A 16,433-nucleotide genomic window follows, 5' to 3' on the forward strand; every position below is an offset into this window, starting at 1 on the left:
CTCTTGAGGTATTCGGCCAATCACAACGCACTAGATCGCTGGCCAATCAGAGCACACCTTGCTTTTCAGACCGATGAGCTTTGTAAAAATGACGCATTTCAGAAAGGCGGGGCATAGAGGAGAAACAATAATGTACAGTATGTGGAAAATAATGTGTTTTTTTAACCTTAAACCGCATAAACACATTTCATTACACCAAATACACAAAATAATTTTCTTTTTAGCAACATCATATGACCCCTTTAAAGGCACAAGAAAACAGTGTGTTTTTGCTCACACCCAAGGAGGGCAAAATTTGATATGGTGTAATAAAAGATCTGTGGGGTATTTTGTGCTGAAACTTCACAGACACATTCTGGGGACACCAGAGACTTATATTACATATTGTAAAAAGGGGCATAATAGGTCCCCTTTAAAATGCAGTTTATTCCTGTGATTCAAAGCTGGATTTTCAGCAGCCATTACTCCAGTCTTCAGTATTATAAAGTGTAAAGTAATATTTTTGAAGTATAATAAGTAATCAACTTAATTGTTTATATTTTAACATTAGAACTATTACTTTTTTGTAAAGTAGTTCTGTGCCATGCCAGCAAGAAACTTTCTAACCCTGACAGTGCAGAAATGGCCTTTGTGTTATAACATATCCTGTAGGCCTATGGTACTGTATCTACAGAAAGCTTTTTATACAGAAGTATGCTTTACATGAGATAGAACTTAACAAATATGAATTTTTGTCACCGTTTACCGAATATTTGTGTGCAGTTGGTGGTCTCTTGATAAATTCACAATATGCCCACCTCTTCAGTCAGTGTTACACCATCGGTGCTGTGTGTGTTGGTGTTCAGGTCCAAAATATATGAAGTAGTATTGGCATCTCTGAGCTGCGGCAATCTGTAGGGACATGGTCCAGACCTGTCCATATGCTCATCATCATCATTATGTTTATGACTGGTTGGCTGGGCTTTGCGCTGTTTATTCCTGCCCAAAAGCCATAGCAGCAAAGGCAGATGGAGGAAAAGAGTGAAATGGCTTTTATCCCTGAGTCCGTCCAGCAAAGCCCTATCCACTCTTCTCAAAGCAGCAGCGTCCCTCTGCCGAGCTTTTTCTTGCCTAATACAAGCCACATGGACATTATGAAAATTGCAGCTTGGCAGTAAAACTAATTTTGGAGCGCTGACTTGAGTGATGAGACTGACCCCTGCTGAGCACGAGCCACATCCCTGTTCCCGCATGCCAGCCTATGTAGCGTTGGGTTCAGACGTCCGCATCGTCTCTTCCTTCACCGTTCAATCAGACTGTCACCATGTCCTCCTAAATGACGCATGGGTACATCAAGCTTTGAAAGTCCCACAACAGCTTGGCATATCCATACTCTTTATTGACATAATTGGCAGTTCCATCGCTCATCAATCAAAGTATTAACATCTTTTTTTCTTGCCGTAATGTCAATGAGTTGATCTCATTTAGTCTGTTATCTGTACACCAGAGACCACGGAACCAGGAATTCAGTCTCACTCTCATAACCTTTTGTTTTGTTTGTTTGTTTTTTATTAGTGCTTCGACCATCACAGGCGTATTCAATTCTAATTTGTATTCTATCGAGGTGATTCTATTTCAGCGCGGCCAAAATGACTTAAGTAATCAACAGTTATTGAGTTCTTGTGGCTGGACAAGAAGGAGGGTTGATTGAGAATGAGACTTCACTTAGGGAAAGGACTTCACTTGGAGCATTGGAGTGCTGTATTATTGAAGCCGATGCTGACTAGATTGCTCCTCAGAATAGATTATTTTTGCCTGGAGTCGTCACTAAGCACTGAGACAAGACGCAGAATCAAGATGTTTTCTTTCTTGATGGGTGATATGTTTTCATGTGCTTCCAGGCAATTTTGTAATATAGTCTCAATGTATTGTTGATAGAAATGAGCAAATCATGAGATCCACATTGCACTTACTTATTACTTATTATTATTTATTATTACTTTTATGATTTTTGTATTGTACTATATTTTATTTTAAAACGTTTAAAACTAAATATTATATTGTATTATATTATATTATATTTGACCGTCAATTTTGTGATCTAACTATTTTTCATATAGAACAATTCAATATTAATACTTGATGTAAAGTACTAATATTGTGAAACTCACAGATATTATTTGAATATGTGTGCATAAGGGTATGTGTGTAAGTAAGCCCTGACCAGTGAGATTGTGTTGAGAGCGGATGACTGTCGCAGTAAATAGAAGCCGCAGCATTGTCTGCGGGGTTGATGGTGTGTTGAGCTAGAAGCGAGGCGAGGAGGCTTAGAAGGGGCCAGGAAGTCCTTCTAAATCAGAGGCGCGGAGAGCTGACCGCACCATTAGACAAGTGCCATTCACATTCTCCACCCGTCTCGTGACTCTCTCTTTAAAAACAGAGGAATTCTCTATCCTCTCTCTCTCTTTCTCTCTAATCTGTGATATGCACATATTAAAGATGGCTAAATGATTCCTCACCAGCAGAATGTTAAATCTTTGAAACAAAAGAGGAATATTTGAAAAAAAATTCGCCTTCTGAAGAACCTGTCAGGACATACAGTAGGTTGTGCCATTGTGAGTGCTTATTGTCCAGCATGTGATGTACTATATACAGTAAGCTGGGCTTTTTCAAAGTCTCTCACCCCTAAAACGCTCCCATCCCCAACAGTGTTTCTACCCATGTTCCTTAGCATATGCTGCACAGTGCAGGTCTTTTCTCTGCTCCACTTCACCTCTGCATCCTCTCCACATACAGCTCCAGATGGCCTCATGCCCCCCAGGCTGGCAGCTGCCACCCCCACCTCGCTGCAGGTGGCCTGGGCTGCTCCAGCCCGTCACAACGCTCCTGGACCTCTGCGCTACCGGCTCCAGATGAGGACTTCAGCTTCCCCACAAGTTCACCAGTAAGCTCAGAGCAACAAAGCCATGAAGACCTTTTACAGTGTACACATGCACTTTTTCACACTACAAACACATGTAGGTCACCACTACTACTGCAAACATGCAATCATCAGTGAACAATAGTTCTTTTGTACTGAAAATACAAAAGGCAGTGAATCTGGGGAACAGGTTACATCTGAGTATTTCATCTAAAGAGAAGAAAGTAGTGGTTAGACTGTTGTAGAGCAGATGTACAGGAATATAAAATAGTAGGCCTAGACCAGGGCTGTCCTTATGAAAAAATCTGCTTCTGTAAAAAGAAAAGGGAAAAGAAAAGAAACAAATGTTTTATCTAATATGTATGCATTACATTCTCCCTGACAACAAATTGCAATTTAATCAGAAATAGGGGAATTCTCATTCTGTTGTAATAAATAAATGACTAGGCGCATGTATTATATATCACCCTCATTTCCTGGGATTCTTTTGAAATGTATTTCATTGTTCATGTGATTTATTTATTATACTCCATGGTAAATTTGATCGTGGGGCTCTGTGGAAGTTGATGCTGTTTAAAAACCAGCAAAGATTTGTTCCAATCAGCAGGATTGTAAGCCATTTAATGCAGCTTGATTATATCTATTTTTCATTTTGATTCAATACAAATATCCACTTGCATTTTCACCAGAATAATATCATATTCTAACCATAGAAGTTGATGAGAGCATTCAATCCTAAGCTCACTTTTGATTTGATTTGCAAAGCACTTAACGGAAAAGATATGTTAATCATTTTAAAGCCCCTATTAGGTCAGAATCTATAAGCTTGTGTACTACTAAGAGTTGACTAAATTAGCTTTAGCTAATATGAACATTTAAAATGCAGTCTTTATCAACAAAAACAGGCTAAAATGTTTTTTGGACACACTTTAGTTTAGGGACCAATTCTCACTATTAACTAACTATTAACTTCATTAATAGTTTGTAAGGTAAGTTGTTAAGTTTAGGTATTGGGTAGGATTAAGGGATGTGGAATATGGTCATGCAGAATGTTATTTTTAAGTACTAATAAACAGCCAATATGCTAGTAATATACATGCTAATAAGCAACTAGTTAATAGTGAAAATTGGTACCTAAACTAAAGTGTTAACGTTTTATTTTTATTTATTTTTTAGAGGGCCCTTTAAATTCAAATGTTACAACATTTCTATTTGAAATCAATACTGTTCTTTTGAATTATTGTGTTTCTATTCATCAAAGAATCCTGTAACAATGTATCACGCTTCCGAAAAAAATGTTAAAGCAGCACAACTGTTTTCAACACTGATAATAATAAGAAATGTTTCTTGAGCACAAATCAGCATATTGGAATGATTTAGAATTGATTTAGAGTTATTTTAAATTGTAATAATATTTCACACTATTACTGTTTTTACTGTATTTTTGATCAGATTAATGCAGCCTTGGCATAAGATACTTCTTTTAAAAAAAAAACATTTTGGGCCGTAGTGTTAATTGCACAATTGCAACTTTATTTCTCATTATTAGGACTTGGTTTGGTCATAATTAGGACTTTGGTTTTTTGCTTCATAATAAAGTGTATTGGCTGTTATTAAAAATGTAAACACATCTACTGTACTATGTAATGTGTACTGTAATGTGTTCTGTGTAATTCACATGTACATTTATTTCTATCTTTAGGTTAATGGACGATGAGACGACTGTATTTAGTCACATGGTTAAGGACCTTGAACCCTTTACAGAGTATCACTTCAGACTGCTGGTGTCCAACAACCATGGAGAAACCAGCAGCCCATGGGTCTCTTTTTTTACTGCACAAGACAGTGAGTTCCAAAGCTGACACACACAATGCCCACAAACACAACAGAAAATCATTAAGCACACAAAGAGTGTGTTGTGTTTAACCACATGTCAGGCGGTTCCTCTGTGAGGCTTGTCCCACAGAGAAGAGCAGGTGTTGAGGGAGAGAGAGAGAGAGAGAGAGAGAGCCAGTGGACAGAGATTGCTAGTTAAAGGTATGCCTCTTCCACATGACCTTGCCGGTGTCATTTTGGACTGATTACTGTAATAGAATCATATTAAGGATCATAACAGACACTCTCTGCTAAGTTATAAATTAGTTATACTTCAGCCTATTAGCACATACATTATAATTACTGAGCCAGTATTTGCATACACTCAGATTGCACTGTATTATGGACCATCACCTCTTCATTATCATGCTTAGAGACATCCCCCTCCCCACAATGCCCTGCAGCGCTTCACAACTTCTGCTTTTGGGAAGAGTTTTCCCTCTGTCTGAGAGCAGAACTACGTGAGCTGAGTAACATTGACAGCCTCATTGAGACTTTTTGTTCAGTTTCTTGTCTTGCTGCTTTGGTCTACTTGTTTTGCACCATGTGTCAGTATATTTTATCTTGCAACTTGTAATTAGTATTCTTTATGGATGTTTAGCATATCCGTTCATAGGTTGTATTCTTCACTAAGAGGATGTCATAAATTGTCATACCTTTAAGAATCTCTGCATTAGCTGCATTGTTGAACCATGAATAATATGTAGTTTAAATAGGATTGAACGAAAACAGCTTTTGCTTAGTTATGTTCGTTTTAGCAACTCTGATGTTTTTAATTATATATTGTTATGCTTAGATTAAACACATGGTTTTGAAATAAAAAGGTTTTTGATAAAGATATTATGTGATATAGGACAATATCACTTTATTAAGTGCTCGCTTAACTCATTCAACCTTGTTAAAAATTTCATTGTGATAGTAATATCAGTGAGAAAATGACTTTTTTACTATTTCTTGCTTTTTGTTTTCAATTAGAACTGAAAATTTGATATTTTATTAAATAATAATAAATAAATATTTTCATATTGAATATTTTAATAATAAAAATCTATAAATAATTTGGGGCATTTAAGTGTTTGAAATTCAGCATAAGTCTGTCGCCAATGCTCTAAAGTATGCAAATATTTATTAATACTTTTATTTAAATATTTCTTCAAATATTTATTTATTAGTATTTATTAATATTTGAATACATATTTTTATTAAATATATTTTCAATGTGCAAAAAAAATAAATATCTATGTGCGAATACTTTTTGGGGGCCACTGTTTGTTGATACTGGAGAAACTGGAATGTTTGAACATATCAGTTTAATTCATAAGTAGAGATGCACCGATTGACCGGCCAGTGATCGGAATTGGCCGATTTTTCGCTTGACCGGCCCAGATCGGTGACCAGCCGGTCAGTCTCACGTCTTTTCTCACGACGCATTTTTTCAACATTTATTTGTGTTTTAAAAAAATATGTGAAAATTGAATCTTATAAAATAATTTATGCATTTGAAATTTTGCAGTGTAAATGCATTTATGGCACCTCAGCTTCATCAAACTGTCTGTGTAAATGCATCTAATGCCACTTCAGATGCAGCTTCTGTTTCCTCAGCAGTGGAAAGATAGTTTGTTTACACTAATTTCATTTGAATGGTAACAACTCTACAGTTTCTTATTATTCTAACTGAATTAATTGAAACAAAGTAAGAATTTGATGTGAAAGATGACAAATTTAATAAGGTTAGGGGGAAAAATGTCCGTTTATAAACATAGTGGGAAAGGGACAACTGTTTTAATACATACAGGAACTCATTTTAAGTTAACTATTTCTTCCTCTTTCCAGTCACAGAGCACTTTATTTTGAGAGTTGTTTAAGTGAGAGAAAATCTGTAACTTAGTCCAGATTGGGGGAATTGTAATGTTTAATATTTTCTTTTATTATGTAAATAATTTTGGCATTGAAATTTGCATAGATTTTTGTTTGTATATGCTGTCAATTATAGTTCTTAGAAAGAATATCGGAATCGGCAAAAATCGGTATCGGCAGGTCACACTTCCAAAAAATCGGAATCAGCCAAGAAAATTGCAATCGGTGCATCTCTATTCATAAGTGCTTTTTTAAATGTGACTGGATGTGTATTTAGTAATGTATTTTGTTGAGCATTGCAAAAAGGAAACTGGTACTTTCATGTATGTACTTTACGATATGCCAAAACTGCGATGACCCAGCATGCACCATATTAGCAGCTCTTCTAAAAGTCACTTTAATCCCAAACAAGCGTGTATCTGGCAGCAGAAATGAGCCCTTCACTCCAGCTCTATTTACACATCTCTTTCTTTGCGGCAGGGGTGATGACTTTGAGAACAGGTGGGCATTACCAAGAAGGAGAGAAATGATTGTTATTGTTAAAGAGAAAAGCCCTTTATTTCTTTTCCGAAATGGGCTGTGAAGAGCCTCGGTGCGGCATATTCGGCTCTCTGCGGCAGGATTATGGGGAAAGCGTGAGTTTTAGTGGCTCCTGACACTGCTAATAAACACTCTCACACATATCATGAGCCGCCCCATCAACGTGAAATAGTACCCGGCAAAGCCACACTAAATTAACAGTAGGAAAGAATTGAGGAGATTCTTCAAAATAATGTAGCCAGCCGCATGATAAAGGAAGAGGAAAGGATGGGGAAGGGGAAATATGAGGAGAGAAACGTGTCTTTTTTTTTTTTTTAGCTCTTTTTCTTCTTTGATAGGGCCCCAGTCTGTCTGCACATCTTCATCTCTAATTTAGAAATCCCCTCTAGAGAGAGTTCTCCACCTCTGTGTGAAATGTTCACAGCAGCACACACTATAGGCTGTGTGCATGAGCACACATGCTCATAGCTATGTAAGCAATCACAAATAGTGTCTCATAAATACATGTACATATACATGGTTATTGTTCTATTTCTTTAAATTCAGACATATTTTGTGACAGCAATTTCAAACTAGAGGTAATTGGAAAGTTTGAAATTTCAGTTTTGGGGAGTGCATGAGACTGATAGAGCTATGGCAGAAACTAACAGTGACACACTGTTAAGTTCATTTTGTAAATGTTACTGTTTACGTGTGCACAGACACCATGCAAAAAAAAAAAATTATTCTCATTTCTTGAATTGAGTTAATTTAAATAGGATCAGCCCCAACCTTTATTATTTTATCTTGTGATTAAAGGAATAGTTTACCCAAAATTAGCATTTGCTTGAAATTTACTCACCCTCAGGCCATCTTATACTGTAGATGTGTTTGTCTCTTCATCGGAACAGCGTTGGAGAAATGTAGCATTGCATCACTTGCTCGCCAGTGGATTCTCTGTAGTGAATGGGTGCCGCACGAATGAGAGTTGATAAAACATCACAATAATCCACAAGTAATCCACACAATCTAGTCCATCAGGTAATGTCTTGTGAAGTGAAAAGCTGCGTGTTGTAAGGAACAAATTCATCATTAAGATGTTTTTAACTTCATGGTCGCTTTTGGCCATAATATTGTTTTCTGCAGTGAAAAAAAGTCTCTTGTCTGAATCAGGAAAGAAATATGCACAGATTTACAAACTAAAACAGTCCAACACGGTTCTAAACAAATATGTTGTATGTTTTGGTGGGAGAGGACAACAGGGGACAGACTTTTTCACTGGAGGAAGTGTTTTTATGGATTATGGACTATATTTTGGCCAGAAGCAATGGTTTAAAGTTAAAACTCCTTAATGATGGATTTGTTTATTAAAAACACACAGCTCTGCGCTCCACAAGACATTAATTAATAGACTAGAGTTGTTTGAAATATTACAGTGCTTTTGTCACCTCTTTGGACATTGTCGACACCCATTCACTGCAGAGGATCCATTGGTAAACAAGTGATGTAATGGTAAATTTCTCCAAATTTGTTTCCGATAAGGAAACAAACTTATCTACATCTTTGATGGCCTGAGGGTGAGTATTTTTAAGCAAATTTTCATTTTTGGTTGAACTATTCCTTTATTTATCACCCCATTTGTAGTTATAAAAATGTTGTGGGTAGAAAAACCACTGCTGTGCAGTTCACCTTGAAATAAGTTACTGTACGATAGTGTAGAATTCATCAAATATTAGTTCAAAACCAAAAGAAATCTTTCATAAAGAGTTTTTTTTTTCCCTTTTCCTTTCAATCTTCTTTACACTAAATGGCTTCTTGAAAGTAGCATACCGACATCCGTCCTAGTTGACATCAGCCACGCTAACCTTCAAAGCTATCATATTGTTTGTCTGAATCAGGAAAGAAATATGCACAGATTTACAAACTAAAACAGTCCAACACGGTTCTAAACAAATATGTTGTATGTTTTGGTGGGAGAGGACAACAGGGGACAGACTTTTTCACTGGAGGAAGTGTTTTTATGGATTATGGACTATATTTTGGCCAGAAGCAATGGTTTAAAGTTAAAACTCCTTAATGATGGATTTGTTTATTAAAAACACACAGCTCTGCGCTCCACAAGACATTAATTAATAGACTAGAGTTGTTTGAAATATTACAGTGCTTTTGTCACCTCTTTGGACATTGTCGACACCCATTCACTGCAGAGGATCCATTGGTAAACAAGTGATGTAATGGTAAATTTCTCCAAATTTGTTTCCGATAAGGAAACAAACTTATCTACATCTTTGATGGCCTGAGGGTGAGTATTTTTAAGCAAATTTTCATTTTTGGTTGAACTATTCCTTTATTTATCACCCCATTTGTAGTTATAAAAATGTTGTGGGTAGAAAAACCACTGCTGTGCAGTTCACCTTGAAATAAGTTACTGTACGATAGTGTAGAATTCATCAAATATTAGTTCAAAACCAAAAGAAATCTTTCATAAAGAGTTTTTTTTTTCCCTTTTCCTTTCAATCTTCTTTACACTAAATGGCTTCTTGAAAGTAGCATACCGACATCCGTCCTAGTTGACATCAGCCACGCTAACCTTCAAAGCTATCATATTGTCACAAGGACCTCTACAATGCTAAAAATAATCCTCTCTTTCCTTCACGTTCCCCGGTCCCTCCCTCCTTGCCTTGTCACTTGATTGTGTTATTATTATGCTAACCAAATCCTTATAAATGTGATTTAAGGCTTGGGTAAATTTCTCCAAATTTGTTTCCGATAAGGAAACAAACTTATCTACATCTTTGATGGCCTGAGGGTGAGTATTTTTAAGCAAATTTTCATTTTTGGTTGAACTATTCCTTTATTTATCACCCCATTTGTAGTTATAAAAATGTTGTGGGTAGAAAAACCACTGCTGTGCAGTTCACCTTGAAATAAGTTACTGTACGATAGTGTAGAATTCATCAAATATTAGTTCAAAACCAAAAGAAATCTTTCATAAAGAGTTTTTTTTTTCCCTTTTCCTTTCAATCTTCTTTACACTAAATGGCTTCTTGAAAGTAGCATACCGACATCCGTCCTAGTTGACATCAGCCACGCTAACCTTCAAAGCTATCATATTGTCACAAGGACCTCTACAATGCTAAAAATAATCCTCTCTTTCCTTCACGTTCCCCGGTCCCTCCCTCCTTGCCTTGTCACTTGATTGTGTTATTATTATGCTAACCAAATCCTTATAAATGTGATTTAAGGCTTGGCGGCCCGCGCTCTTGTTTTCCCTTCTGCTGTAGCGATTTATAGTGGCCCAGGAAAGGCCTCTAAGTATTCCAAATGTCCTGAGATTACAGCTGTTGCCAATGCCTGATTGAGGCCGACTGCTGTTATTGCACTGTGTTCTTGCTTGTACCCTGAGAGCAGTAAAGCATCAATAAAATCAAAAGCACCTGCATCTTAAATGAAATTTCAATTGAAAAACTTAACAGCCCTTCAAATTGCAGAATTTAACGCAGACCAGTAAAGCTTAAATAACACTTTGCCTCTGCAGACCGAAAGACCAGGCGGCTGAGCCGAGGATGGGAGGCTGGCCGGGGATGAAGTAAGGAGGGGTGGTTCGCGTTCAAGGTGACTTGATTGTCTCATGTGGTAAAATTATTTACAATTAAGGAATTTCTCCTGAGAGCCACATTGGATTTGCCGGAGAGCACCTATGCAGGCGTTTTGCAGTGGCGGCAGCCGTGAGCTTTTTCAGTATTCATGGACGCTCCTGAACCTTTGTGGTAATTGAATCAGTTAGTGTGCTGAGTGGAGCAAGCATAAAAACCTGTTAACCCAAAGGTCAAATCTGTGCATTGTTTATTTATCAGGAGGGAGACGGAGCGAAATCGGCAGGGCCCATTCGCAGACACAGTAAAAAATTCCCCCCAAAAATAACAGCTACTAGATGAATGGAGAAAACTGGGCTGGAATCATAAGCAGCAGCCGGCTGTGTGAAGTGAAAATGGATGAAGCTTGAGTTAATGTTAGGGATGACTAATGAGAATTAAACCTCTTTATTTTTGACGTCATTCCGTAATCAGAGTTATTATGATAAAGCTGATCTATTTAAAAAAGGTCAGTTTATTTAGATAATGTAGTGCATTTACTTGTACTACATATTGAACACACTTGGGTTTATAACCAAGCCCCGGCTCATAGGGCTGTTAATTTGCACCTACTGAATGTGTTGTTTTAGTGTACAAATTATGCAGATCAGTTAATGGAACAGAATCTGTTCTGAACACAATTTTCATGGTGCAAGCAGGTCAGTTCTGAATGTTTTGCTATGGAAGATGCAGCAGACTTCACAATCTGGCATACTTTATCACTCCTTCATCACTCCACTTCATTCCAGACACTTGAATCTGCTCTTAAAATGCTGAAAGCTTGAACATCTGGATGTACAGTATATTATACTGTTCTCCACCATTTCATTCATTTGATAAATATCTGCTTGACATGATGAATAGAAAATATTCACTACCATTCAAAATTTGGGATCGATTTTAGAATTTTGTAACATTTTTTTAAAGAAGATTCTTACACTTACCAGGACTGCATTTATTTGTTTAAAAATACAGTAAAACAGTAATATTGTGAAATATTATTAGAATTTAAATTTTTTCTGTTTGAATCTTATTTTATATTTCTGAATAACTGAATATTCAGTAGTCATTTACTCTAGTCTTCACATGATACTTCAGAAATCATTCTAATATTTTGATTTGGTGCTCAAAAACATTATTATTATTATTATTAATGTTTAGAACAGTTGTGCTGCTTAATATTGTTGTGGAAACATGATGTATTTTTTCCAGCATTCTTTGATGATTAGAAAGTTTTTAAAAAATAGCATGTATTTGAAATAGAAATCTTTTGTAACATTATAAATGTCTTTGCTGTCACTTGCTCAATACAAGTAATAATTTCTTTAAAACAAAAAAAAAAATCTTTCTGACCCCAAACTTTTAAATGAAAGTGTACAAAAATGAGTCTAATTTACATTGCAGAGCTGTTTTAGTGTGTTTAGCATCTGGTTAAGTGGATTGTGGGTGCTTAGTGAATAAGATGCAGGGTTTTATGCATAAATAACATTCAAAAGTGGTGCAACTGTGTAGTGAATTTGCTGCATCTGTTTGCTTCTTCTCTGTCGTGTCCCTTTTGTTCATTATAATTTTTTTAAAGTCATTATCTTGATACTTGTTGTGGTGGCCGCTGAGCTTTAGGGAGAGAAAGCATACATGTAGCCGGTTATGTCTGCTCTATACATAGTGAGTCAGTTGGGAGGTGATGGTGATGGGAGGTGGAAAGTGGGCCATCTGTGGGGAGACATCAGCAGCCCAGCACGGCAGAGAGAGAGCCAGTCACCTTGATCCACACGCCCTTGCCGGTACGCCATTACCGTGCTACCGTGGGATGTAAATGGAGGAGGAAAACATTACCTTCAAATGAGCTTTCATAGGGTCGAAATATCAATCAGACAGCCCAGGCTACAGAGCAGACAGGAGACGCTTAAAACGCAACAAAACTTCACTTCAATTACCACATCTCATATATTCCTCTAACTGCTTTCATTTTACCAAATGTTGAAGCTCTTTTACTTATCATTCTTCAGTTTTTTTCTGGAGTTTCCTAACAGTTCTGTCAGAAAAATGGTATGGGAAATTACTGTAATGTAAATCTGCATCCATATATCGGGCCTAACAGAATGAGCACAAAAAGTGCAATAAACCAATGTGACATTTTGGATCAGCATTATTCTGAAACCCAATAGCAGTGCTCCACATAGCAAATAAAGACAAATCATCAAAACAGTATTTTCTCAATTTGCATTTCCTGGAGGAAATGCCAGTGCTTGCAAAGCAGCAAAAGAAGGTGTTCAGGTAATCTTAGGTTTTAGGCCTCGGCTGTGTTTAAATGAAATGCTGCATTTGCCATTGTCATGACGCTAAGTATGCATCAGCACAAAAGATGATGTTTTGATTTTGATTTTGATTTTTTGTATACAATGAAAGTCAGTGGTATCCAATGTTGTTTAGACCCAAACATTCTTGAAAATATATTCTGTGTTCCTTAGTATGTTACAAAGGTTTAGAACATGTAGGTGAGTAAATGATGACAACATTTCTATTTTCCCATCAGGGTTGGGAGTTTAGAAAAATTTTTCAAGCACTGTGTAAAGCATGTGGTGTGAAGGTTCCTGTACACATCACTTAATATTCTGTTCAATTGAAATTAAGTTCAAAACTTCTTACTGTTTTATACCAGTCATATCCAAGGAGATACTGACACAAGCCATCAGACATGAGAGAGGGAAGCAGTGCATGGGGATGCTGGCATGTGTTTTTGGTATATGTGTATGTGTAATTATGAAAATGACCCGAGCTGTCCGGTCCTGAAGATCCATGTAGGATTTCTTGATGTTAGTGTTGCCATGGCAGCTATTGTTGTAACCACTCAGAGAAAATGACTGGGCTGGAAATTTAAGTGATTTCCTCCAATTCACTACAGACCCTTCAGAGAGATTCACCTCGCACATCGCTGATATCCCTTAACCACAACACCCCAACGAATAAATCCATAAATATAATTTCATATTTGCTTGCGATATGCAGTGGCTGACTCCGTCCTCTTTGGCAAATGAGCTTATTTGCACACTGCCTGCTCTACATTTTAATCCAGAGAATCAGGCTGCTCCAATCAGACGGTGTCCTTGTGCTGTCAGTCTCAATGCTGTGCTGACAGAGAGGAGCTGCGTCTCTCTAGATCATGGAGATTGACCAGGCTCATCGGTCCTTGGGTTCAAATCATTTAAAGCCTTAAATCAATTGCAATATTAAGATATAGATATACGCATTGATGGATAAATGAATGGATAGATGGGTAAATGGAGATGGAGTTTATTGGTAAATGTAATGCATTCAAAATTATTATATTATATTATATTATATATTAATTGCATTCAATAATAATAATATTATTAACAATATTTTTACATTTTAAAATATTTGTTATATTTATGGATTTTATAGACGTATTGATTATTGTTGAAAAAAATAATAATTTATACAATAATAAATCCATAAGCATAATTTCGGTGATTAATATTCCATTATAATTATTATTTTATACCATTTAATGTTTTTTTTTTTAGCAGTTTTATCCATGAATAAAGATTCTATTACTTTACAATATAATAAGAACATTTATTATAATAATTTTTATCTTATTTACTAAACTACATCCTTCGAGTGTGTGTGTGTGTGTGTGTTTGTTTTATGCACATCTAGTAGCAACAACTGCAAAAATAATGATTGTTTCACAACTAATTTAATCATTTTAATTATTGTACATTAATTGTTAATTATTTAATATTAATTATCTTTCTTCAGGGCCTGGATCTGTTGACCCTCCTGTACTCTCTGACATCCAACCCAGAAGTGCTTCTGTCTCCTGGTCTCCTCCGTCCCAGCCCAACGGCATCATCACCCATTATAACATCTACCAAAACCACCAGTTAAGTGTCTGTGTGCCAGGAAACAGCACCAGCCGCACTCTTTCTCAACTTGCACCCTATCAGCAGTATACCATAGAGGTGGAGGCCTGCACAGCAGCCGGCTGCACTCTTTCCTCTCAGTCCCACACCATACGCACCCCTCCAGCCCCCCCAGAGGACGTCCCAGCCCCGCAGCTTTACTCGGACACCCCCACATCAGTGCTCTTGTCCTGGGCCCCACCACGTCATGCCAACGGTGAACTGGACGGCTACACTATTGAGAGGAGAGTCACTGCCACACAACAGATTTCTACTGTGGCCACACTGCAGCCCAACCAGACACTCACTTACCTAGACAGCTCTGCTACACTCAGCCCCTGGACCAATTATGAGTACCGCATTGTGGCGCACACAAGGCTGGGTGGATCCAATAGCAGTGAGTGGGAGAAAGTGACCACTAGACCATCAAGACCTGCAGGACTGCAGTCGCCTCGTGTGCTGGTTTTGGGACCAGAGTCAGTACAGGTACATGGAAAGTCAGTTTGCGTGTTACTTAACCCTTAAATGCATGGATGTTTCGCCAATCATTATTACATATTCCTATATATCCAACAAGGATGGATCTCTAACTGCTGCAATAGCATAAAACTCTCGTGATATTTTAATAACAAACTGACTTTTGACTTTTGAAACTTAGAAGGGTTCAATTTGATCAGATGATTTTAGCATCACTGTCATCGTCAGATCGCACTTCCCCAGTACATTCAGCATCTGGCTCATATTCGCGATCTCAACCATATTCTCAAAACTATTGTTTTCAATGACTTCAAAATCAATACTTTGATCACTGGCAGCTTATTCATCACATCCACCATCAAATGACAGTGACACTTATATTTCATTGCCTACAGTAATTGCTCTGTAGTAGAGCCATCCAAGCCAATTTTTGATGATATTCTTTTGTTTTATGCCTGCAGTAATTATGAGTGAAACATCACGTCATCATTGTCTATCAAACAGTGTGCCACCTTGAGGAATAAAGGTGAATTGCGCTTATTGAGTCATCAGATATTTAATTATTGTTGCACCAGAAAAATATACTTTTACATACACTATTACATACCTCGGGTCGCTAGCGACCCTACACGCTTTTTACAAAAAATTAATCAGAAAACAGACATTCTTTTATATTTTATTATTTTTCTTGTTATATTGTTTATAGTCAATATATTGAGGAATACTAAGAAGCTTGATTCAACTTTAAAAAATGAAGGAGGGAGGTTAGTGAATGACATCCCGGAGTCCCTAAAGACCCAAGGTATGCATTTAAGGGTTAAAGGAGTAAAATGTTTGCAAAAAATAAAAATGTGTGACATCATTTAAAATAACTCTTTTGAAATGGTTATTTTTAATTTGTCAATAAAAAATATTCACAAAATGATCACAAACTTAGTTAAGTTATAGTAGTTTGAATCAGTCACAGAATTGAACTCACAACTGACTCTGTAGCAATTTTTTAATTATGCCCAATTCGAAGTGAACCAGGAACATTAGAGTGACATATACAGTACTTTAGGCTAGAGAAACAATTTACAAAAAAAAAAAACATATTTTACAAAATAATATTGATTATTGTTTATCATTGAGGTCCAATAACAAGGTTAAAAGGACACATTCAATTGATCAAAAGTGACAGTAAAGACATTTATAATGTTCAAAATAAATTATTTCAAATAAATGCTGATATTTGAACTTTCT

General features: G+C 36.7%; 1 protein-coding gene across 1 annotated transcript in view; it reads left to right on the forward strand.

Annotated features, from left to right (window-relative positions):
• Window positions 1-16,433, forward strand: part of LOC107733123 (Usher syndrome 2A (autosomal recessive, mild)) — a 209,374-nt gene that overhangs the window by 115,813 nt on the left and 77,128 nt on the right. Inside the window, 3 exon segments of the mRNA XM_016544622.1 lie at window positions 2,776-2,923; window positions 4,602-4,744; window positions 14,572-15,200. Coding sequence (XP_016400108.1) covers window positions 2,776-2,923; window positions 4,602-4,744; window positions 14,572-15,200 — 920 coding nt within the window.

Source organism: Sinocyclocheilus rhinocerous, unplaced genomic scaffold (genome assembly GCF_001515625.1).
Source record: "Sinocyclocheilus rhinocerous isolate Xijiao unplaced genomic scaffold, SAMN03320098_v1.1 scaffold8, whole genome shotgun sequence".
In the NCBI taxonomy this organism is placed as follows: domain Eukaryota; kingdom Metazoa; phylum Chordata; class Actinopteri; order Cypriniformes; family Cyprinidae; genus Sinocyclocheilus; species Sinocyclocheilus rhinocerous.